The following is a 27,076-nucleotide window of genomic DNA, read 5'->3' on the forward strand; positions in this document are numbered from 1 at the left end:
ACAATGCCTTTTCCAGCATGATGGAGCACCTTGCCATAAAGCAAAGGTGATAACTAAATGGCTCATGGAACAAAACAGAGATTTTGGGTCCATGGCCTGGAAACTCCCCAGATCTTAATCCCATTGAGAACTTGTGGTCAATCATCAAGAGACGGGTGGAAAAACAAAAACCAACAAATTCTGGCAAAATGCAAGCATTGATTATTCAAGAATGGACTGCTATCAGTCAGGATTTGGTCCAAAAGTTGATTGAGAGAATGCCAGGGAGAATTACAGAGGTCTTGAAGAAGAAGGGGCAACACTGCAAATATTGACTTGCTGCATTAACTCATTCTAACTGTCAATATAACCTATTGGTACTCATAATATGATTGCAATTATATTTCTGTATGTGATATAAACATCAGACAAACACTAATAAAAACCAGAGGCCAGCAGATCATGTGAAAATATAATTTTGATGTCATTCTCAAAACTTTTGGCCATGACTGTACTGTGAAAAGTAAAAAGGAAATGTTTTAAAAATATGAAAAAAAATAGTTCAAATCACCCCCTTTTGCCCCATTAAAAATAATTGTGATATTAAAAAATACACATATGTGGTATTTAAAAGTCCTATCTATCAAAATATAAAAATAATTAACCTGATCGGTAAACACCGTAAACGGAAAAAAAATCAAGAATACCAAAATTACGTTTTTTTTTTGGTTAGCTGCAATTCCTCAAAAAATGCTGCAACGAGTGTTAAAAATGTCATGTATCCCAAAATGGAATCAATAAAAAAGTCGTCTCGTCCCGCAAAAAATAAGTCGTCACACAGCTCGATCGACTGAAAAATAAAAACGTCTTGGAAAAGACATGCTTAGTATCGCAATAATCGTACTGGTGAGCAGAATCATATTGCGAGGTCATTTTTACAACAAAATGTACACCATAAAATCAAATCCCAAAAAACAATGTCAGAATTGATTTTTTTCCCAATTTCTCCCCACTTGGAATTTTTTTCAGTTTTCCAGTACACTATGTGGTAAAATGAATGATGTCATTCAAAAGTACAACTCGTCCCGCAAAAAAACAATATATGTCTATGTGGTTAGAAAAATAAGAGTGATGCCTGTGGGAAGAAGGGGAGGAAAAAACAAAAATGCAAAAATGGAAATTGGCCCCGTCGCGAAGGGGTTAAGGCATCCCCTATATCAGCATTAGAAGCATGATTTATCGGTAAGTGCCCTTTAAGTGTCCTTGTAGGATATGTTTTCCCAGTAAAATGGCCTCCTGTGATATTCATCTCTAAACAGAATAATCATGTCAGATAGCTGTCGGATTCTTGACAGCTAGGCTGTTCCTGCAGACAGCATCGGCGTTACTATAGGGGAGCTGTCAATCATCCGGGCCAGACATGGAAAGTGCTTGGTGCAGGCTGCACAGTGATCACCTTTCTCCGGGATGCGAGCAGTTCACAGAAGGACACAGCGCCTTTGAGAAGAATCCTAATGATTTGCTCCAGTCGGGATTAATTGTTACTGGGTTCCTCAGTTCACTGGAGAAATTACTCTCCCACAGCTGAAGCTGAAGTAATAGGATCCCGTGCAGTTACAGGAAGATATAGATTTTGTACGGTTTATACTGGATACAGATGACCAGCCCGGTCGTATGGTCTATCTTATGCTTCTATATTGCACACAGCCTGGGCTACTTCTTAGTATTGGTGGCCGAAAGAAAGATTTCATTAAGGATATTTACTCTGAGGGTTGTTCTCCTGCAAGGTCTCCAGGGAAAATGTGAAGAAAGGCTGAAAGGTCCCTTCTGTCTTTGTTGCTACGTTACAGTACAAAAGAGACAAGCGCCTGTCAGACCCTTTCGGTCAGTTAAGGTTGCAGTTGTGCATAAAATATATGGAGGTTTCTTTTTAACCCAATAAACACTGGTGATATGTAAAGCAACGTTTACTCCAGGCCAGGCCGCGCCGCCCCACAAGCACAAAACCACAGCAACAATGGCCGACACACTGCACCAACAACACATGAAAGGAGCATTGTAGCTCACCTTCCTCAAGCTCTCAAATGAGAGCAAAAATAGGCTAGACCCTCTTTGCAGTCTTCTGCTAATTAAAATCGCCTGCTCTTTTTTTTTTGCATTGCATATTCTTTTCCCTTTCTTGGACCAGCACTCCTCCCATTTGGCACAGGCGATTTTAATTAGCAGGAGACTGCAAAGAGGGTCTAGCCTATTTTTGCTCTCATTTGAGAGCTTGAGGAAGGTGAGCTACAATGCTCCTTTCATGTGGTGTTGGTGCAGTGTGTCGGCCATTGTTGCTGTGGTTTTGTGCTGGTGGGGCGCAGCGGCCTGGAGTCATGGGGACTCGGCCTTGCAGCATGGGTGCTGTGAGGCACCAGGCCGCCCGCCCTGCTGGTGCATTGTCACTGTGGCGGTGGTTGGCTCACGGCTCCACTCCCGTTCAGGTACTAAATGTTAGGACCCACTACGAGGTTTGCCGTGACGTAGCAGTGGGCTTCATACAGTCTGATCAGAATGTTAAACTAAGAACCTCATGTTCAGTTATATATATTTTTGCCGAGAGGCATTAGATCAAATGTATGATTTTTGGAGGTGCGGTCCATGCTCTTTTTTTTTGCATTGAAAATTCATTTTATTCATCTTGAAAGCTGCTGGCTAGAAGTCATGGGGGCGAGTTAAGAACAGTTACAGTTACCACTCACTTCTGTGCAGAGCAAGCTGTCAATCAAAGTTGCGGGGGTGTGCTTATAGCCGCTGCCCCCAGAACTGTGAGCGGTGAAAGTTGCCACTTTTTGCTCTCTCCCATGACTGAAAGCCGGCAGCTCCTGGGAGGAATCTAGTTCATTTTGTTCCAGTAGCCGCACTTTTAGTAAAGCAGCTGGGAAGTAATGTAAAGCTATTAGCCTGCAAATTAACTCTATATTTGAAGGTTAATAGTATTTGAGGACATGACAGGATCCTTATAAAGCATGCATGTTATTTAAGGTAACTTTATAGAGAAAATGGTCATGTGTGTATATAAGAGGAATAAAACTATTTCTGGCCATTATATGACTTGTATCCTGCACTCATTACCAATTTTCCCCTCTTCAGGCTTCATTTCTATTTCTATTAGTTTGCTATTTTTAGTTTTCCCTGATCTAGTAGCTGCTATGATGTCTTCCAAACATTGCACACACAGAGTTGAAGGATTCATGCTTTTCTTTCTCTATATAGTACATGTTCCAAAGCAGCAGCATAAATTACATTATATTGTAGTACTCAGCAGTGTAGCTGTGAATACAACACTGGGTAGAGAAAGCAACGGCATGATGTCACGCTACCTCTTGCTCTGTTCCTACATCCTCCTCTTTCAAGACCCCCTGCCAAAATAATGCAAGAAACGCGCGTCTGCGTTCTGGGCAGTGTGGTCTATTCTCTTGTCTATTGGTTATGACTTGTAGTGGGTATCGGTAATTTTGCACTGTTGTGCTTTGATGAGAGCTCTGGCTGGGAGAGGTCATCCTCATAATTGAAGTTTTCTATTAATATTTATTGTGCTACTTATTTTCTTGATAATGTTCTCATTGTAGAGTGATGTTTTTGAGGGTTCATTTTCATAACCGAGGTTTTTCTAATAATTATCATGTTATTCAATCTTATAATCATGCCTTATGTCCAATGATTACATTTTGTTTATACCGGTATATTTTTGTAAGTGCTTTACCCGAACTGTTTTACTAACTAATTATATGTGTTACTGATTACAATATACTGTGGTGTGAATTACCATTGACCATACTGCCCTCCTTTTTCTAGGTTTTCTGGGGTGTTTTTTTTTATTTTTGCTTCTAGTATTTGTGTATATAATTATTTGTAATGAAATAAACATTTGGATATATTTATGTATATGGATTATTTCTCTTTAGGGAGTATTTTATAGGTTCTTTCTTATTGTTTGGGTACTCCCAAAAAGTTTTCTAATTTTGGTCATTTTTAGTATGGGTCCTTTTGTCCAGTTTTGGTTACTAATTATGTGACTTGTATCCTACACTGATTACCAATTTTCCCCTCTTCAGGCTTCATCACTATTTTTCGTGTTCTCTGATCTAGTAGTATGAAGTCTTCCATACATTGCAAGTAATATTACAAAGTACAAATATTCTATTTTCTTGTACTATTCATTTATGCAAAGTTAACTAAGACAACAGGGACCATATGTCTTTCGCAATTGTTTATGGAAGGATAGATTTATTGGCTGGAATCTTAAAGACTGAATCTGAAAGATATTTTAATCTATGAAAATGTATTCTTTGCAATTAAAAATATAATTTTTAAATGAAAATGCAAATTACAAAGTTTCATAAAATACAATTTCTGAAAAAAAAAATTACATTATGCAAAAAAATATATATACATATACCGTACATAATGCAATAAAAATAAACCCTTTTGTTAAAATGTATTCTCATCCACCTGTTGACATCCAACATGATTGTTACATCTCTTCATTCTTAATGTCCTGCATATTTTTGCTGTAGATGTGAATGCATCATTATACAGTAGTATGTAAGGGAAGAAACTCATACTTGTCATACTGGAATTTCCTTCAGTTTTCTAAAAGAAGACATAATTAAGACTAGACATTTTTTAATGACTTGACATAACCCACTATAATCAAGCAATGCCTTTTTTGAATTTATAGTGGATATAAAAAGTCTGCACACCCTTGTTAAATGCCAAAATGTTAAAATGTTTTGTCATATAAAAAAATCATACCAAGAAGAATGTGTTCAGAACATTTTCCACCTTTAATGTCACCCATAATCTGTGCAATTCAAGAGTAAAATAAACTGAAATCTTTTGGGGTACCAAAAGAAAAATGAAGAACTAACATAATGTGGCTACATAAATATGCACACCCTTAAACTAATACTTTGCTGAAGTGTCCTTTGATTTATGACAGAATTTAGTCTAGAATTGTCAATCTGTGCCCACTTTTCCTTTCAGTAGTGCTCCAAATCTGTCAAATTGCGAGGGCATCTTCTGTGTACAGCACCCTCTTCAGGTCACCAACACATTTCCAATTGAATTCAGGTCAGGGCTCTGGCTGGGGCATTCCAAAACTTTGACTTCTGGCGAAAACATACTTTACTTTTCTTGATTTGGAGGTATGCTTAAGATCATTGTCATACTGAAAGGTGAAATTCATCTTCATATTCTGCTTTTTAGCAGCTTTTGTTGCAGAATTCATTGATATTTGGAACTGTTCATAATTCCCTGCATCTTGACTAAACCCCAGTATCAGCCAGGAAACAGCTCCAAAGCATAAATGCTGTTTCCACCATGCTTCACTGTGGGTATGGTGTTCTTTTGGTGATGGGCAGTGTTTGCTTGTGCCAAACATACCTTTTGTAATTATGGCCAAAAAGTTCAACATTGGTTTCATCAGACCATAACACTTTGTCACACATGCTTTTGGCAGACCTGAAGCAGATTTTGACAAAACATAGCTGAGTTTGGATGTCTTTCTTTGTAGGAAAAAGCTTCCTTCTTGCCATCTTATCCCACAGGCCAGATATATGAAGAATACGGGAGACTTGTCATATGCAGTACACAACCAGTACTTGCCAAAATTTCTTGCAGCCCTTTAATGTTGGTGTAGGCCTCTCGGTAGCCTCTCGTAACAATTTCCTATTTTTTCATCTTTCAATTTTGAGGGAAGTACAGTTCTAGATAATTTGAGCCACTTGATGACTGTCTTCACAGTGTTCCATTATATATATCAAATGACTTGGAATTTTTTTTGTACGAGGGTCAGTCAATAAGTAATGTCTCCTATTTTTTTCTCCTTTTAATTGGTAAGAAATTCAAATGCAATTACATAGGTTGAAAACCACAACATTAATGATTAATTTGTCACTTTTCAATATAATTTCCATCCATTTCCACAGTCTTGGTCCACCGTTTAACAAGGGCATGTATTCCAGCATGGTAAAAAGCATTCTTGGGACCCACCGTGCACAAACTTTTCTGTATCCCAGTTGTCCAATAATTTTCATCACACTGCCTTTACTGAGGCAGATAATGCAACACAATTCATCTGCAGTCACCCGGCGGTCACCATGAATGATGTCATCGACTCGCTGAATGTTGCTTGGAGTCACTGCGGTTACTGGCCTGCCACTCCGCATTTTGTCAGCCAACGGTGATGGCCCTTCAGCTGTGTTACAGCGAAGAACCCATCGTCTAACAGTACTGACATCCACTGTTGCATCACCGTACACATTTTTCAGTCTCTCATGAATTCGAATGGGCGTTTCACCTTCTGCATGCAAGAATTCAATCACAGAACGTTGTCTAATACGAACATCAATGTCAGTCATTTTGCAAACGGATACAGTCCTGCTACCTGTTGGTGCAGGAAGTTGCAATTGCTGTGGATTGGAGAAGAAGGTTTGAGGAATTGTGCCAAATTCGAATATTTAACATAACTACCTTATTTAAGGAGAAAAAAAATAGGAGGCATTACTTATTGACTGACCCTCATATCCTTCTCCTAACTGATAATTTTCATTGATGAGATCCCTTTGTTGTGTTGTAAGCTGTTTATGAATCATGGCTTTTGTTGAAAAATGCAACTAAGAAAATGTCAGGAAACTCCTACTAAAATAGCTAAACTTTATATGGTGTTAATCAGAATTGCTGTAAATGATGGTGGGCGTGGACTGACTACATGAGTGAAAATGTGATTGGCTAATTCTAAACACAACTACATCTCCAATTATAAAAGGTGTGCACATTTATGCAACCACACTATTTTAGTTTTGATAATTTCATTTTTCCTCTCAAAATGATTTCAATTTGTTCCACAATGAATTTGTACAGGTTATGAGTATGGGCATAGAGCCACTGCAGAGAGTAATTCTATTAAAACTTTAATATCACCATGAAGGGAACTGCAACCAGATTGGGTTGTTGTCATAAATGTACAACCTCTTTAAGTGCAGGGTGCTTGAATATTATCATGAGAGTCTTTTAGGTGCAAACATAGCAAAGCTGAATGCAAATACGAAATAAAGTGTGTGCTATAAACACGACCCCTTGCGTCATGTTAAGCATACTAATATCATTTTTTTCATCTTGCAGTTGGAAAGACGTCTCTCATCACAAGGTTTATGTACGACAGTTTTGACAACACATATCAGGTAAGACTGACACTGCTGATTTGTTGAGTACTGGTGCTTTTATTAATAGAAGTATATAATTCTTGACTTCATTCCAGTCTGAAATATACTATAATAGTAAAATTGAAAAAAAATAATATATATACTGGCAACATTTATAATCTCTGCAATGTTCTGCTTGCTGAGCATGTCAGAGGATTCCCTAATGTACATCACTGAGAAAGGCCTCCAACGTATGCCACCGCATGTGTCTACAGGAGAAAACATTGAATGTAAGGATTCTAGTTTAGATTTCTATTTTTTTTTTCCTTTTAAGGCATCGCTCAACCTTTCTGTCCTCCTCGTCAGGCTTAAAAATGAGAAAAACAGTGTTGGGAAAACAGTGAAATACAAAGGCCATGTAATTCCCCATACTTTTTCCCTATTAGAGATGATGTGAAGCGATTCACAGAACCCTGGCCAGTGGCCATACCTGTGATCTGTGGCCGATGGATGGGAGGCAGGGGAACGGCCTGCTATCTACGAGCAGCGGATGTCAGCAGGTAGGAGGCGAATCTCAAGGTTCTCGTTCATAGGCCACCGATTACTGCCACGGCTGTTGGACTCGGTTTCTTGTGAGTCGATTCGCATCAACTCTACTCCCTATCAGTTTAATTTCCACGTGAAAAAGCAGTAACTTCCATTTGACGCTCCGTAAACTCACCTGCGGCGCGGGCTTACAAGCCGCAGCATGTTAACTTCTATTGCGGAGACGCAAGTCTCCGCAACAGAAATTTCCCCAATAGAATGTATTGGGTGCGGTAAATCCGCATTCTTCAATGAACATATTCAGATTTAACTGCGTGAATGGACACAGCGTTTTGGATGCAGCAAAAAAAGGGCTGCTATTTCCTGATCATGGGCACATAACCTTAGGGTTGCATAATTTAGGCACAACTCTAATGCCAGCGTCCAGTACAAATAGGATGTGGCTCCAGTCATCCTACAAGTAGGGACCGAGAGATCTGTTTGAAACCTAATATTTTACATGTGACTCTAATTCTTGACCTGCAAATTGAATCTAGATCTGGATTATGCACAGTTGTCCTTACTGAACTTAGGCTGGTCCTACTCAAATATAGCTGTCTTTCAAGTGCTTGTGTGGTGACCATCTATCTCTCTCAGCCTCCACATGCACATGTATGCTTGGCTAAAGGCCCCCATACAAGTATACTGAAGTCAGCCGAACCCGCCAATATCTGTGCGTTCTGTATATGGGGGGGGAGTCACCTGACTAAGGACCCGCCATGCCTGAGATTGGACAGTGTATACTTTGGTTCTCAGCAGATAAGCCGCCTGAGGAGTCTGGCAGCGGCTCTCTCATAGCTAACACAGGAGCGCTCCTATGTATGGTGGAGTCAGGAGAAATAGCTGCTGGCCAAGTGATTGGTCGAACCATTGTTGGGCCACCAGCTATCTATCGTGTGTGGGGACTCTAAGGCAATGTGTTTTCTAAAAGAAGCGGGCAGTAAGATGGCAGACAGCTCTGGAGGCGGCTTATCTCCCTGAGAACAAAGGAAAACCAACTGTCCAATCTACATCTCCCCTGAGGTTTGCCATCATGGAAGAGTCGGGAGGCCCTACAAACACCATCGTATGGTATAGGGACTTCAGTTTGGTTCCGTAGACCTGCAGTATAATGTCAGCAGGATTGAAGATGAAGTTTTGGCCGTGTAGCTGCTGTCAGAATACAGATTTTCATGTCATCCTTTCTTTGTCTGTTTTGTCTAGGCAACTATTGGAATTGACTTCCTGTCAAAGACAATGTATTTAGAGGATCGGACGGTGAGTTTCTTTCTTCTCTCTGAACCTTTAACCGCGCATTGGAGCTACAATGAGATGAGTTGGATATTGCTGCCGTATCATATCCCTTGTGTTTCAACAGTTTTTTTTACCTTGTGCCTGTGATTCAATTCTGCTAAAGGCTAACACAAAGGGGCCGATACATCAAAGTGTTTACGTCAGAAAAAAACTCTTTGAAAAATTTTGCAACTTTGCCATCTTCACCCTAATCCTGGCCAGCTTCATCTAAATGTGCGGAGCTGAGGGTGGAGTGGGGGCGCGGCAATGCCCAGACATCTAATTCTTGATGACCATATGGGGCTTACCTTATGCCAGTAAGCTTACTCCAGTCTCTAACTGGAGTAACATTTCTGACAAGGTGCATGGAGGCGTATGCTCCTTTGTAAGATGCGTCTGATTAATTAAGTGATGTGCAGCTCTTACTCAGCTATGCCCCTTCATTAAGACCGGCCTGTACAACGTCAGTCTTAATTAATCAGGGGCCAAAGTCTACAGCTTACGAAATAATTTATAAGACAGAAGATTTTGCTGCTGAACAGCACTGAATGAATTTCTGTGGCTTTTATAGCACCACTATATTCTGCAGCGCTGTATAGAGACCATTCCCATAATTCCTGGTCCTCATTATGGCTCAGCTCATAAGTAGACACAACCATGTTATGGGTTTGGCTGTTAAGCTCGTCTGTTTAGCATAACATAAGGATTATTATGGCACATATTATTTTTATAGGAAATAATACCCATAAAGCTGTAAGTTTATCCGTCTATGGAACACGGCTTGTAATAAATTTGTAATGACTAGCGACTACAAGGCATCCAATAAAATATTACTGAGCGCTCAGTAATTACACAAGGATGCGGCTGCAGAAATAGGGATAAGAAAACACTGAGTGCTATGAATATATAGGTTGGACTAAAGGCATACATTTATCCTTGTCTAGAACTATTCTACGTGTTAGTTAATGTACATAAATGTATAAAGTGATGTTGCCAGAATTTGGAAATATTATCTGTATATAATGGGACCTAGGTCATAAGGGGGTATGTGGCTGTATAGTGTCACACTAAGAAGGGGAATTCATTAAGACATTCTGCCCGCCGGTACGCTGGAGGAAGATGCACCAAATTCATTTATAGGCGTGTATCTCTTAATGAATGTAACGCATCTTTTGACTGCTCGAGCACCACAGGCAGAACATCTGCTCCAGTCCTGGAGACCCCTCATACATTCCTGCTATAATACACTATGGAGCTAATGATAGCAAAAATGTCAAACTGCGGTAGGCCATGTCCTCCCGCTAAGCTCTGCCCGCTTTTAAAAACGTTGAAGGAGCCGGAGTAAAAAAAACCCCTAATGTTGTAACGTTTTTCTGCAACTTGTCTTTTCGCAAAAATGTATGACTTTTTTTTGCTCCGGCTTTTCAACCCGACTGTAAGATAATAGTGTGTGTGGTGAACAGTATTTGTGTCTATATGCACTCTTGACTCTGAGAAAGTTGTGTAATAAGTCAACCAATTTATTATGCTTACTTATATAGCGCCATTAATGTCCCCAACGCTTTACAGACATCGTCACTGTCCCCATTGGGGCTCACAATCTACATTCCCTATCAGTATGTCTTTGGAGTGTGGGAGGAAACCGGAGAACCAGGAGGAAACCCAGACAAACATGGAGAGAACATACAAACTCCTTGCAGATGTTGTCCTTGGTGGGATTTGAACCCAGGACCCCAGCACTGCAAAATAACAGCGCTAATCACTAGGAATAGGTTAGATAGATAGATAGATATGGGATAGATAGATAAAGATAGATAAATAGATAATAGAAAGATAATTACGGTACATAGGAATATAGATAATAAATAGACACAATAGATAGATAGATAGATAGATAGATAGATGATAGAATAGTTGAGGTTTAACAGACTTTAAGGCTATGTGCCCACGATGCCGAAATGAAGCTGAAAATTTCTGCAGCATTTCTGCATCTCCCTGGCAGAAAAAACGCATGCAGATTGTACATGCGTTTTTCCTGCAGAATACATGCGGATTCACATGCGTTAACGCACGTGTTTCCGCATGTGGATTGACAAGCGCTTTCCAGGCGATTTTAGCATCACTTGGAAAGTGCTTGACAACTAGGTCACACTATATAAATCCATGCAAACAGCATGGATTTATATAGTGTGACCGTAAAAATAAAAAAATAAAGCTATACTTACCCCCGATCCCCCGCCGCGTGTGCTGTCGCGCTCGTCCTGGCTTCTTCCGGGTTGCCGGCATCTCGCGAGACAGCCTGCGGTCACATGACCGCGACGTCATCTCAGGTCCTGGAAGGAGAAGCTCTGCAGGGGCCGCCGGACAGGTGAATATAAACGTTATTATTATTTTATTCTTTTTTTCACAGGTACAATGGTACCCAGGTCTGGATGAGAGTCTTCTCTCCTCTAGAACTGGGTACCATCCGCACATAGAGACGCATATAATCCGCTTGTACAAATGTACAGACACGGATTCTATGCGTCTCAATGCAAGTCAATGGCGGCGCTTCCGCTGCTGTTCCGCAAAATTAATGAACATGCTGCGGATTTATGAGCGCTGCAGAAACGCTGCGGAAAAATCCACAGCATGTGCCTTGACATTGCAGAATGCCATTGGGGACCATGGGGAGCGGATTACCATACGTTTTTGATGTGTTTCCGCTGCGGAAATTCCGCAGCGGAAACGCAGGAAAAACGCATCATGGGCACGCAGCCTAACTCTGCTGTTGTAGCTGAGGGTTGCACAACCAGTGATCTGATGTCCCTTGCTCCCCAGGATGCTATTTTGTGTGGCCCCCCCATCATCTGGGCACAATCATGCATTGCTTGTCTGTATCTGGTGGCTGCTTACATCTTTTTTTGCATGCCAGAGTAGCTGTGTGTAGTCTGGGGCAGGAATGGGAAAGGTTTAATGTTGCACTGACAGGTCATCTCTGGAATTCAATATATCAAGAGAATTGGAGTCTCCTGACCCATGTGGCACTTGAGTAATAAGTAAAAGAGGTGGAGAAGTGGCCATGCATCTTCAATGTACTTTTATCAATGAAGTGCTCCCATCAAAGTGTTTATCCCCTTAATATATTGCAGTCATCACAATTGCTCATTTTGCTTTTCTACCCAGCTAAATTCTTCTCTTTTCTCTGCTCCACCTAGAAACAGGAAGTCTCTTGTCCCTGCATTTATCATCCCCCTCTTCAACTCCTGACCCAGCTGCTCCCTCCTCCCATGCCAGGGACTTATGCAGTTACTCATGACTCATGCAGGGAAAAATGACACTTGTCTCTACATAGAGCTTAGAAGGAATCAGCTAGTCAGTTTTTAATCATGTGATGTCATAGACCTAATGGAAGAGAGAAGAATTAGCTGGGTAGAAAAGCAAAATGAGCAATTGTAAGTACACAGTGCTATATAATATAATGATTGAAGTATATTAAGAGGATAAAAATTTTGATGGAGGAGTGCTTTAAAGTCGTGAAAGACTTGAGTATCTTCAACTCCAAAACTACAGCAGAGGGAGCCACATACATGTATGGTCTCTTTCTTTTTGGAGTGTGAATGGGGTACAAAGAATCCTTTATTCCCCTGATAGTTTGGAGTCCTGGAAGCACAAAATTGGCCCCTATAATACATGCATGGAATTTACTTTTAATATACCATAAAAGTTGTGGATTGTAATAACCATTTAGTGTTTATTTTGACCCTTGGGATTAGTTGAACCTGACATAGGGACCCTTGTACCAGAAAAGGGTTTGCATCCCTACTGCTGATATGAGAAGAATTCAAATTCACATCAAATCTAGATCTTCTTATTCATGGAAGGTTTAATCAATAAATAATGGTGACACTATCTACTACTTCACTTGCTGTTTCTTCTGTCCCAGGTCAGACTGCAGCTCTGGGACACGGCCGGACAAGAGAGGTTCCGCAGCCTGATCCCAAGTTATATTCGAGACTCTACCGTGGCTGTGGTAGTTTATGACATTACAAGTGAGTATATTCTGGTCATGTAAATGTGTGCAGCGCTGTGCCATCACTGTCAGCATGGTGGCCGCAGCGCTTTGCCATCACTGTCAGCATGGTGACCCCCAGTGCTATGCCATCATTGTCAGCATGGTGGTTCCCAGCGCTATGCCATCACTGTCAGCATGGTGGTCCCCAGCGCTGTGCCATCACCATCAGCATGGTGGCCCCCAGCACTATGCCATCACTGTCAGCATGGTGGCCCCCAGGACTATGCCATCCTGTCAGCATGGTGGTCCCCAGCACTGTGCCATCACCATCAGCCTGATGGCCCCCAGCACTATGCCATCACTTTCCGCATGGTGGTTCCCAGCGCTATGCCATCACTGTTACCATGGTGGCCCCCCGCGCTATGCCATCACCATCAGCATGGTGGCCCCCAGCACTATGCCATCACTGTCAGCATGGTGGTTCCCAGCGCTATGCCAGCACTGTCAGCATGGTGGCCCCTAGCGCTATGCCATCACTATCAGCATGATGGCCCCCAGCGCTATGCCATCATTGTCAACATGGTGGCCCCCAGAGCTGTGCCATCACTGTCAGCATGGTGGTTCGTAGCACTGTGCCATCACTGTCAATATGGTGGCCCCCAGTGCTATGCCATCAGTGTCAGCATGGTGGCCCCCAGCGCTATGCCATCACCGTTAGCATACTGGCCCCCAGCACTGTGCCATCACCATCAGCATGGTGGCCCCCAGCACTGCGTCATCACCGTCACCATGGTCGCCCCCAGCGCTATGCCATCACCGTCACTATGGTGGTCTCCAGCGCTATGCCATCACCGTCAGCATGGTGGCCCCACTGACAATTCCTATTTCACAACATTTTAAGTGTATATGTTTCTTTCCTAAGAACTGAGACTGCCACATTGAGACAGTAGATTTTTGTATTCTATTTCATGCTGATGATTATGAAGGCCGCCATCCTGCCTCAGCCACTGATAATTTCACTTAGAGATATACGTTACAGGAGCCACAGGGACCATAGCTAGCAATAGTTTGGAAATAGTCATTGAGTCTGATAGGAACATTTCTAGGCATTCTCCGTGGTCTGTATAGATGTCATTGTGCAGAATGGAGAAGAAGGTGAGCTGTGACATTGATACAAATTATACCGTGTGTGACACTTCTGAAGAGCAGAACTGAAATAAAATAAATATTTTATTCATGACCTGCGACATTACCTACAGTGAATAGCATAAAGCTGCGTTATCTATAATAGGTGTTTTCTTTCATTATAAGGCTGCCTGAGATAATAATGAGATGGCTTCTGAAAGGGATCTCTACAGAACAGATGTCAGCCTGTTTTGAGGCTCAGTTGCTTTTTATATAACAGAAGCATACAGTCTAGATCACGTGAAGTCATTATCGGTCTTTACTCCTCTTTGGTCAGACCTCATCTGGAATACTGTGTACAGTTTTGGGCACCACATTTTAAAAAAGACATAGACAAACTGGAGCAAGTTCAGAGAAGAGCGACCAGAATGGTGACTGGTCTGCAAACCATGTCCTATGAGGAACGGTTGCAGGATTTGGGAATGTTTAGCTTGCAAAAAAGAAGACTGAGAGGAGACTTAATAGCTGTCTACAAATATGTCAAGGGCTGTCACATTGTAGAAGGATCATCTTTATTCTCATTTGCACAAGGAAAGACTAGAAGCAATGGGATGAAACTAAATGGGAGGAGACACAGATTAGATATTAGAAAAAACTTTTTGACAGTTAGGGTGATTAATGAGTGGAACAGGCTGCCACGAGAGGTGGTGAGTTCCCCTTCAATGGACGTCTTCAAACAGAGGCTGGACAGACATCTGTCTGAGATGATCTAGTGAATCCTGCTTTGAGCAGGGGGTTGGACCAGATGACCCAGGAGGTCCCTTCCAACTCTACCATTCTATGATTCTATGATTCTATGATATACACAGTAATGAGGTACAAAGTTTGGTGGTCTCACGTCAGAGTTGAGGCACAGAGCTTGGCTGTTACCAACAGGAAGACTCTTTTAACACAGTTCACAATATAACTAACAGCAGGCACTTGCAGTGCTAAGCAGGCCTTCTTGGTCACACTCTTGGATCAGCTGCTTAAGGGAGTTGTCTGGTGAAAACAAGTTATTTTACTTATACAGCACCATCATATTCCAATCTAGATTCCCTATCAGTATGTCTTTGGAGCGTGGGAGGAAACCGGAGAACCCGGAGGAAACCCATGCAAACACGGCGAGAACATACAAACTCCTTGCAGATGTTGTCCTTGGTGGGATTTCAACCCAGGACCCCAGCGCTGCAAGTACTACAGTGCTAACCACTGAGCCAATAGGCTGCTTCCGATTAGGTTAGAATGGGTGATACCTTGTGCAACCCACATTAATCATCAGAATGGAGAACTATTATTCCCATTAGAATAGAGCAGCAGTATGCATTCTTGCCTCCTGCTCCATAATTCTCTACGTGGCCTTGCACTAGGCTTTTTCTGACAGCCCCATAGAGAATAAATGGGGCAGTATTCTGGAGCCTGACTTGTCACTCCATTTTCTAATGAAAATAAAAGTTCCTTGTCGTGAAAAAAAAATCCTATGCCTACCAGGGTGAGTCCCAATGGCCAGACACCCACCAACTAGATATCACTTAACCAGCATATAGGTGATAACTTCTTTTCACTAGTCAACCCCTTTAAACCAGGGCGTCTTGGCTTATGTTTGATCAAATTAACGACTAAAGACTAGAAGTGGTCTGCAATATCCATGGCCACCTCTATTCCGCAGGTCAACCATGTTGGATCTCAGGGTCAGCATATCTCTGACTAGGCCAATCTTCATGGATCCTCCACACTTCTCTTGGATCTGGACAAATGGTCTTTGATTTATGACACCTATCCCACTTCCTTGATGAGTTCACTGTATCTCTGTCTGTACTCTGACCACAAGGCGCACTAACCTGCCTTATATATCTTGTCGCCATCTACCATGGCACCAGTAGAGTGTAATGCTACTGTGTCTACTGTCCACCCATATGACCTTGATTCAAGCTGCCCATATGTGTGGCGCCCCTGAGGGTTCGACTGCCACAGGGATGTTGCACTTCTCTAATGGAGTGTCGTGTTCCTCCTCTGAGATAAGAACAGTGCGATGGTCAGGACCCTTCCTTCACATCCAATACCACACTTCTCCCACCAGAGGGGGCTAGAATGCACTAGGTGCTGCCCTCCTGGTTGCAGGGAGACTGGGGAACCAAGAGATAGGGGAACCAAGTAGTGGGTGAGGGTGGAGGACTCACATTTTAGTGACACTTCAAAATTCATATTTAATACACAGCCATCTTGGTTCTAAGTTCTTTGACTGTCTTTTGATTGTGATCTTCATCACTGAACGTGGATCCTGTGTGAACCTAAAGTGGATGGAGTCACCGCCCTCGGACCCTGGCCTTGGGTCGAGGGACAGGTTGCAGATAATGAATGTCTCAGCCCGGTCAAGGACCATGACCAAGAAGACCCGGAGCTTAAGAGTGTAGCTCCACCGCAAATGGATCCCAGGGAGGATGCAGACGGAGCAGCGTACGCCACCTGTCCTCTCTATGCTGATCTAGTCAGAGGGATTCCGGCTGCAAAAGGGGTATCCACCTCCGACACCTGATCTTGCTACTCTACGTCCTGGTCAGGGAAGCCCGGTAGGCCCAGAGGATCCCACCAGGTAACGGAAGGAGCGGAGCTGCCACCCGTACCCTTGTTCTGTGCATAGTCCAGAGGGAGACCCGGCCTATCTACACATACAGACAGGAAAGGACACGGTCTGAAGTTTAGGAACACTCTGGTGCGGGGTCCTGATTAAGCACTTGAATTACTCGAAGGTTGTCAGACCCCCGTTCCTGGTGACCGCAGAACTCTGTAGAGGATCTGGGAGAAGCCTTGCAGCTGTACTCTCCAATGTGAGTAAAAACCCTGGAAGTCTACCCCTATGGCCTCCGGACTCTTTATTCTGCACTACACCACACTACGCAGCACCAGACCTCCTAGACTATGACTCCCTCCATCCTCGTCTCTGCCCTGAGGCCCTGCTCCGCCTGTGGGGAGTAGCACCATCTGAAGCTGCCACTACATCCCGCCTCAGAGGACTGCTGCAGCGCTGGTGGTCATCACCAGGTTCCACAGGTGGCGTAGTCGATAGCAACCACTCAACCCTGAAAGCCCTTACATCCTTTTTAATGTGACGGCCCTGGGCACGGAACGGGTCCAGGCCACGGCTGCATCCCCTCAACATCTGACCCGGCTCCGAGTACCCCCATCTTCCCAGGGCAAGGGCTGCGAGTGTCACATATGTATTATTATGTACTTATTAAAGATGTATAAATTCAACACACTAGCCGCATCAGTAGCACAGGTAGCCAGCTTGGGCCCACCATAAGGACCCTATTACAACCATAATACACTTGAAGGCTCAGTTTCCATGATGAGCTTTTGGTGGGTTTTTGATGTTGCAGAATTTCTGCACCTATTATGTCAATTATGTTACTTGCACTTTTTTATTGCATTTTTGAGTGTGTTTTTAACATGCATTTTTTCTCTCTTTTTGATGTGTCATACTTTAAATAAAGCTGCTTTGGTTTTGATACTTCCTGGTATTTGGCTTTGACAAAACTTTATTGACATACTGAGGTGTGAATTACAAGCTTTTTTGATGTATTTTTTATGTGTTTGCTCAGTATTTATAAGCCAGAATCAAAAGTGGAACAATCAGAGGAAAAGTATAATAGAAACACGTCACCTCTTCTGTATTTATCACCCACTCCTGGTTTTAGCTTCCAAATACTGATGACCAAATACTGACCAAATACTGAACGTGTGAACGTGGCCTTAAAAGACGTCTGTGAGTCATGTACGTGTTCGGTTCCTGTTTTTCACGGATAGAACGCATACTCATTTTACTCTATAGGGCTGCTCACATGACCATGTTCTTTTACTGATCGAATGGTCATTTCTGTTTTTAATCCAAGTCATGGATAAAAATTACCCATAACAAGTCTATGGAAAAATCCATGTGCTGTCCGTGATTAACATTACAAAGGACAGGAGAAGCTTTGTCATTTATTTATTTTCCTACTAGAAAATCACTGATGGTAAAAACTGATACTTATCGAACACTGATGATTGATAATCAGTTGAAAATCACTTTTTGCATACGGGAAAAAATCACTGATGTCTGTATGAGGCCGTACAATGTTTCCATGTTAATTTAGTCTTCATTCCCCTTAGCAAGAAAACTGGCACAAATTGCTAATTGTTAGTCCAGTTTTGTAAACAGGATAGAAGCGCTTGTTTTCTTACACACAGACCTTTCTAATTAAGGCCGTGGTATGTTTTCTAACGCTCGCTCTCCAGGCTGATAATTAACATTCAGCTTGTGACCAGGAGAAGATCCTTCAGAATAGAGGAGAAGAAAAGCTCTTTAGGGGAGGTGTTCAGGACAGGATTTAATTAGGACCAGTGTGTACTGCTCTCTGGGCCCATAGTGAGCGCGCTGCCATCTCCAGGCGATAGTGACCATTGCAGTGTGTCGCTAGGAGCCTCAGACCCCCCGCAGGGAAACTCTCAAATCAGAGAAACACTATTAGCCCATTAGATAATTAACAGTTGCTATTTAGTGGCTCTTTAGCATCTTGTTCGCATGTGTAAATCACCTTCTTATCACTTTCCTCAGAGCTGTGATCACAAATTCAGACGTGCAATAACAGCAAGGAGATACATTACTTTAATTAAAACACGCAGAAAGGCTACGCTTGTTAGCGCTGTCACAGTAGAAACTGACACCGAGGATGGGGTTATATACGTGCTATTGAGAACCACAAGATACTCTCTAATTTTTGCTTAAGATCGCCATTCACTGAATTTTCTCATTTTATCTGAGTACTTTGTCTCCTCTCCAAACAACACCTCACCACTTGTGCACTTGACCCCATCCCATCCCACCTCCTCCCCAAACTTACCACCACGCTTATCCCAGCCCTAACCCATCTTTTCAACCTATCTCTAAACTCTGGTACCTTCCCTTCTGCTTTGAAACATGCCACAATCACACATATCTTAAAGAAGCCATCTCTCGACCCAATCTCTATGTCCAGCTATCGTCCCATATCGCTGCTCCCGTTCTATTCCAAACTCCTCAAACAGCATGTCCTTGCTAAACTTTCCTCATATTCAGCTCTGGCTCGGGATAGCACGCGTGCGGGGTCACGCGTGCAATAGATTTTAAGTGCAATAGTTAAAAGTGCAGTTATTCAATGGCAGTTGGACAGGGCAGGAGACAGGTAAGGTTCATAAGATATTCATACAACCATGCTTCTCGGTCAGTCATACTGCATTATGCATTAGTCTTATCAATCTGCTTTTTATTTGTTTTCACTTCTGCTTTCTCACATCTCACCCGCCCTTTAACACATTCTGTGCACGCACTCTATATCAACCCCTCCCTTCTCCCCTCTCCCATGTATAACTCTGAGGCTCTACTGACATTCCTCGACCACTGCAAACCATCCTCTACCTCCATACAGCACTCAAAACGTTCATACAAATCGTTGCACCGCCTGCTCTTTCTCTTCTTTCTCCTTTTACTAGTCGCAGGCGACATCTCCCCCAACCCTGGGCCCCCCTCCACTAGCATACACCATTCTCCTCCAGCTGCATATAGAAACCCTGCTAATCTTATTAACATTCAGTGCATGCCCTCTCCTATCGATTTCCATTGCGCTCTCTGGAACGCACGGTATGTGTGTAACAAACTAACTTACATCCATGATTTTTTCCTCTCTAATTCACGTAACCTTCTGGCTAAAACAGAAACCTGGATTCAGCAGCCAGACACCACCGCTGCTGCTGCTCTCTTGTTTGGCGGGCTGAAATTTTCACATACCGCCAGACCTGGCAACAGACAGGGTGGAGGTGTTGGTCTGCTCCTTTCCTCTCAATGTGCTTTCCAGGTCACCCGCCCCGGTTCCCTCACTTATGTTTCCTTCCTTTGAAGTCCACACCATCAGACTCTTTAAACCCTTCTCCCTGCGAGTAGCAGTTGTGTATCGCCCCCCAGGCTCCTCCCACCAGTTCTTGGATCACTTTGCCACCTGGCTTCCTCACTTTCTATCCTGTGACATCCCCACCCTCATCATGGGCGACTTTAACATCCCCATCGATGATCCCCTCTCCCAATCTGCCTCTCATCTACTTTCTCTAACCTCTTCATTCCGTCTCTCACAGTTTACTAATTCTCCTACCCATGAAGACAGGAATACTCTGGACCTGTTTTTTTCCAGTCTCTGCTCGCTGGATGACTTTACCAACTCCCCTCTCCCGCTCTCGGACCACAACCTTCTTTCCTTCTCTGTTAAGAATTGTCTCCTCACCCGGGACACCCCCACTTACTGTACCACACTTATAGGAATACACGTACCATTAATACCCAGCAGCTTATGGACAATCTCCACACATCTTTAGCCCCCATCTCCTCCTTCTCCTGTCCAGACTTAGCATTGTCACACTACAATAATACACTGAAGAGTGCCCTAGATGAAGCAGCTCCTTCTACTCGCAGAAAGACCTGACACAGACAACGGCAGCCCTGGTACATGATGCAAACACGTTTTCTTCAACATTGCTCAAGGTGTGCTGAGCGTCAGTGGAGAAAATGTCTTTTAGCAGAGGACTTCATCCACTATAAATTCATGCTCAAAACCTATAACTCTGCCCTTCATCTGGCCAAACAATCCTACTTCACCACCCTCATCACTTCAATGTCCAACAATCCAAAACGACTTTTCGAAACCTTAAACTCCCTCCTGAAACCTAAAGCACAGGCCCCCACCACCAACCTCAGCGGGGATGATCTGGCCACTTATTTCTTTGAAAAAATCAACCACATCCATCAGGACATCTCAGCCCAATCTCCTCAGTGCCTGGATCCCCTTCCCTGCCGCACTTCAAGCTCACTTGCCATCTTTGAGCCTGTTACAGAAGAAGAAGTTACCCAGCTCCTCGCTTCTTCTCGTCCTACAACCTGCAACAGTGACCCCATTCCTTCACATCTCCTGCAGTCCCTCTCACCGGTGGTCACCACTCACCTGACTAAAATATTTAACCTCTCTCTTTCTTCAGGTATCTTTCCCTCCTCATTTAAACATGCCATCATAACCCCTTTACTTAAAAAGCCATCCCTGGACCAGAACTGCACTGCTAACTACAGACCTGTCTCTAATCTTCCTTTCATTTCTAAACTCCTGGAACGCTTGGTCCACTCCCGTCTAATCCGCTATCTCTCAGATAATTCTCTCCTCGACCCTCTACAATCTGGTTTCCGCTCCTTACACTCCACTGAAACTGCCCTCACTAAAGTCTCTAATGATCTACTAACAGCCAAATCCAGTGGTCACTGCTCCCTGCTGATTCTCCTGGATCTCTCTGCAGCATTTGACACTGTGGATCACCAGCTCCTCCTCACTATGCTCCGCTCTATAGGCCTCAAGGAAACCGTTCTCTCCTGGTTCTCCTCCTACCTCTCTGACCCCTCCTTCACTGTATCTTTTGCCAGCTCCTCTTCCCCTCCTCATCCCCTTACTATCGGGGTTCCACAGGGCTCAGTCCTAGGCCCCCTCCTCTTCTCGCTATACACTGCCCCTATTGGACAAACAATCAGTAGATTTGGGTTCCAGTATCATCTCTATGCTGACGACAACCAATTATACACTTCTTCCCCTGACATCACCCCTACCCTAATCCAAAATACCAAGGATTGTTTGTCTGCTGTCTCTAACATCATGTCCTCCCTCTATCTTAAACTGAATCTCTCCAAAACTGAACTTCTTGTGTTTCCCCCCTCTACTAACCTAACTCTACCTAACATCGAAATTACCTTGGAGGGTTCAACCATAACTCCCAAGCAGCACGCCTGCTGCCTTGGGGTCATATTCGACACTAACCTTTCCTTTACTCCCTATATCCGATCACTCACTCGCTCTTGTCACCTGCACCTTAAAAACATCTCCAGAATCCGATCTTGTCTCACTTTTGAAACTGCTAAAACTCTTACTGTCACTCTTATTCACTCTCGTCTGGACTACTGCAACTCTCTTCTGATTGGTCTCCCTCTTACCAAAATTTCCCCTCTCCAATCTGTCCTGAATGCCGCAGCCAGGGTCACATTTCTGTCCAGCCGCTTCACCGATGCCTCCACCTTGTGCCAGTCATTACACTGGTTACCCATTCGCTACAGGGTCCAATATAAACTCATTGCTCTCACCCACAAAGCTCTCCACAGTTCTGCTCCACCTTATATCTCCTCTCTCATCTCAGTCTATTGTCCTACACGTGCCCTCTTTTCCACAAATGACCTAAGACTAACATCTCCCATAATCCGAACATCGCACCTCCGTCTCCAAGACTTCTCTTGTGCTGCGCCAGTTCTCTGGAATGCTCTACCCCAGACGATCCGATTCATGCCTAGCCCTGATGTCTTCAAGCGCGCTTTAAAAACCCATCTCTTTAAACAAGCCTACCACCTCAAATACTCAGTAAACTAACTTTCCCCTGTTCCCTCCTAAATACTATTCAGAATCTGCTCCCTACTGTTCATCTGTCTCTACACCCTCCATGCACACGATAACTGCACTCGGTAATTGAGTATTGCACTTGAACATACAGGCTGATGACCGGATCATACAGCTTTATATGATAATCCCGACTTATTATAATTGCCAGACCTGAAATAACAAGCACTTTCCACCTATTGTGTCCCCCCGTTTCCTTGTAGAATGTAAGCTTGCAAGCAGGGACCTCACTCCTGATGTAACTGTTTAACCGGTTCACGACTGCCCACTGTACATAAACGTCGGCGCTGCCTGAGCTCTGTGCAGCGCCGACGTTTAAAAACGGTGGGTGGTCCCGCAGCGCTCAGGACCCCCAGGGTCCTGCTAGCGCTGCGGTACTGGTTCAGAGCGATAGCTCTGACATATGGCATCATGGGGACCTGATTGGATCAGGTCCCCATGATGTTAACCTGTTCCTATCTTCTAGATGCCGCAATCCATAGTGATCGCGGCATTTAAAAGATAGTGACAGCCGGTGGTCGGCGATCGGGACCCCCCACATACCTGCCAGCGGCGGGGATTCCGGTGCTGTGACCTCTGACATCATAGAGACCTGATTGGCTCAGGTCTCGATGATGTCAGCGTCACACCAGCCAATCAGAGAGATCACCAGGGAAGTTTGCTTTAGCAACAAACTTTCCCGGGCGATCTGCCTGATAAATACATTGTTTCTCCTCCGATCTCAGTGAGAGAGCAGAGGAGAAACACTGTGACAAGAGCTGTCAGCCTTGCCACAGTAAAAGTGAAAAAAATAAAAAATAAATAAGAAAGTAAGAGTTAGGGTTAGTCAGTCCTGTCAGATCTGTCAGTCAGTCAGTCCTGTCAGATCAGTCAGTCCTGTCAGATCAGTCAGTCAGTCAGTCCTGTCAGATCAGTCAGTCCTGTCAGATCTGTCAGTCAGTCAGTCCTGTCAGATCAGTCAGTCCTGTCAGATCTGTCAGTCAGTCAGTCCTGTCAGATCTGTCAGTCAGTCAGTCCTGTCAGATCAGTCAGTCAGTCAGTCCTGTCAGATCAGTCAGTCCTGTCAGTCAGTCAGTCCTGTCAGATCAGTCCAGTCAGTCAGTCCTGTCAGATCTGTCAGTCAGTCCTGTCAGATCAGTCAGTCCTGTCAGTCAGTCAGTCCTGTCAGATCAGTCAGTCCTGTCAGGTCAGTCAGTCCTGTCAGATCAGTCCTGTCAGATCAGTCCGGTCAGTCCAGTCCGGTCAGTCCAGTCCGGTCCCGTCCTTTCAGTCCGGTCCGTTCAGTCCGGTCCGTTCAGTCCAGTCAAAAAATATAAAAATATAATGGCCCGTCAGACTTATACCGCAGAAGAGGTGTATGCAGGACCGGCGTCAGCACCCGGCGCACCCGGGCAAATGCCGGGGCCCTGAGCAGGCAGAGGGGCCCACTGGCGGTCGCGCACCCCGCTGGGCTATGGGCGGAGGAGAGCGGTGTCAGCGCCCGCCCTTCTCCCCCACTTGCTCAGGGCCCCGGCAGCTGGATACTTACCTCTACCCGTGCCTCCGCAGATCCGCTGTCTTCCTGCTCTGCGCTCCCTGTGACGTCTCAGGTCAGAGAGCGCGGTGACGTCTTTACACCGCGCCCTCCTCTGAGCCGTCACAGGGAGCGCAGAGCGGGAAGATACCGGGGTCGCTGGAGTCCAGACCAGAGCAGCGGCAGCAGGTAGCAGGTGAGGAGAAGGGAGGTGAGTATTTGATTTTTTTTTTTTTAATGTATGGAGGCATGGGGCAGTATAAAGAGAAGGGGGGGGGTGGCATCCTCCATGGAGCATTATAAAGAGAGGGGGGGGGACATCCTGCATGGGGCATTATAAAGAGGGGGGGTGACATCCTGCATGGGGCATTATAAGGTGGGGAACAGCCTGCATGGGGCATTATAAGGGGGGGCAGCCTGTATGGGGCATTATGTGGGGGGTAACAGCCTGCATGGAGCATTAAAGGGGGGGGGGCTGTATGGGGCATTATGTGGGGGGTAACAGCCTGCATGAAGCAGTATAAGGGGGGGACAGCCTGTATGGGGCATTATGTGGGGGGTAACAGCCTGCATGCAGCATTATATGGGGGCCAGTATCCTGTATGGAGCGTTATAAGGGGACCGGTATCCTGTATGGAGAGTTATATGGGGGCCAGTATCCTGTATGGAGTTTTATAAGGGGACCAGTATCCTGTATGGAGCGTTATATGGGGGCCAGTATCCCGTATGGAGCTTTATAAGGGGACCAGTATCCTGTATGGAGTGTTATATGGGGGCCAGTATTCTGTATGGAGCCTTATATGGGGGCCAGTATTCCGCATGGAGCCTTATATGGGGGCCAGTATTCCGTATGGGGCCTTATATGGGGGCCAGTATTCCGTATGGAGCCTTATATGGGGGCCAGTATTCCGTATGGAGCCTTATATGGGGGCCAGTATTCCGTATGGAGCCTTATATGGGGGCCAGTATTCCGTATGGAGCCTTATATGGGGGCCAGTATTCCGTATGGAGCCTTATATGGGGGCCAGTATTCCGTATGGAGCCTTATAAGGGGACCAGTATTCCGTATGGAGCCTTATATGGGGGCCAGTATTCCGTATAAAGCATTATATGCGGGCCAGTATTCCGTATGGAGCCTTATATGGGGGCCAGTATTCTGTGTGGAGCGATTCACCGGTTTCTGAGCTATTGTGGAATTTACAATAGATATCACTCATGTAATGTAAGAAGTGAAATCTTTGCATTGTACTATATATATATATATATATATATATATATATATATATATATATATATATTTCTCCGCCGTATCTCTGCATCATGAATCGTGGTATGTGTTAAAGGGGCCCACTGAGACTCTTTCGCCCGGGGCCCAGAAAAACCTGGAGCCGGCCCTGGGTGTATGCCCTGCTATGTTCTGACACTGATGACAGTGCAATCTCAGATGGAGATATGGATTTTGAGGGCTTTAGTAGCGGCGACACTGAGAGCTCAGAAATGAGCAGTGATTCTGTTCCATCCTCAAGCCCAAGGACCAGTACAGCAATAGGGGCAAATAGCGCTACTGGAGAAACGTCTCCAAAACAGGGAACACTGCCCAGTACAAGCGCTGTCCCTGCTACTAGTGAATTGGCGCACGCCAGTGTACAAGGGGCGTTGCCACATGATCTAGCATTTCCCAGATGGGAGGCTTCGGATTCGGCTGCTCCATTCAGCCCTGATTTCAACGCCATTCCTGGTATAAATGTGGAGGTGGAAGATTTTGGACCAATTCATTTTTATTAATTTGTGTTTTACAGACAGCTTGCTAGAGCATATTGTCGTGCAAACAAATTTATATGCATCCCAACTTATAAGCCAGAATCCCCGATCTTACTATGCTAGGGCAAATTTATGGACACCAACTAATGTCCCGGAAATAAAAAAATTTTTAGGACTTACATTTGCCATGGGGCTTGTTAAAAAACCGAACATTCGATCCTACTGGTCCAACCACCCTATTCAAGCCACCCCTATGTTTTCAGTCGTTCTGCCTAGGACCCGTTATGAAATGCTCATGCGGTTTTGGCATTTTAACGACAATAGTCAATGCCTGCCCAGAAATGCCCCAGAACATGACAGGTTATATAAAATTAGACCCATCATTGAAAATTTGTCAGAAAAATTCTTAAGCCTCTACATCCCAACACAAAATATTTCTATAGATGAGTCCCTTGTAAAATTCAAAGGACGACTGCACCTCAAGCAATTTATCCCATCTAAAAGGGCAAGGTTTGGAATAAAGATCTATAAAATGTGCGAAAGTTCAACCGGATACACATCCGCTTTTCGCATATATGAGGGGAAAGATAGCCAACTAAACCCACCAGGATGCCCTACTTATCTGGGGACATCTGGAAAAATTGTTTGGGAGCTGATAAGTCCATTTTTTCAAAAAAGGCTACAATCTGTATGTGGACAATTATTACACCAGCATACCCCTATTTAAAAGTCTGGTTGAACACAACATCGGGGCTTGTGGGCCCATCCGTAAAAACCGTCAGGGGTTTCCACAACCATTGGTCAACCAAAAGTTTCAAAAGGGGCAGTCAAGGGCTGTATGCAACGGAGAGCTGCTTGCCCTGAAATATAGGGATAAGAGGGATATTTTTGTCCTCAGCTCGATCCACACAGATGCCACAAGGGCCACTGTAGAACTAGGATCCACCACTCCGAAGCAAAAACCTGTGTCAGTCATTGACTACAACAAACACATGGGGGGTGTGGACCTTGCAGACCAGGTTCTACAGCCATACCAGGTATCAAGAAAGTCCTATACCTGGTATAAAAAGTTGGTTATTTATTTGTTTCAGGTGGCCACATACAATTCTTTTGTGTTGTACAAAAAAGCAGG

General features: G+C 44.1%; 1 protein-coding gene across 1 annotated transcript in view; it reads left to right on the top strand.

Moving 5' to 3' along the window:
• Positions 1 to 27,076, top strand: part of RAB6B (RAB6B, member RAS oncogene family) — a 112,007-nt gene that overhangs the window by 51,507 nt on the left and 33,424 nt on the right. The window contains exons 2-4 of the mRNA XM_073674331.1: positions 7,147 to 7,205; positions 8,955 to 9,008; positions 12,949 to 13,054. Coding sequence (XP_073530432.1) covers positions 7,147 to 7,205; positions 8,955 to 9,008; positions 12,949 to 13,054 — 219 coding nt within the window. The remainder of the gene's footprint in view (positions 1 to 7,146; positions 7,206 to 8,954; positions 9,009 to 12,948; positions 13,055 to 27,076) is intronic.

Source organism: Phyllobates terribilis, unplaced genomic scaffold (assembly GCF_046119375.1).
Source record: "Phyllobates terribilis strain yellow unplaced genomic scaffold, ASM4611937v1 Scaffold_3__8_contigs__length_932513732, whole genome shotgun sequence".
Taxonomy (NCBI): Eukaryota; Metazoa; Chordata; class Amphibia; order Anura; family Dendrobatidae; genus Phyllobates; species Phyllobates terribilis.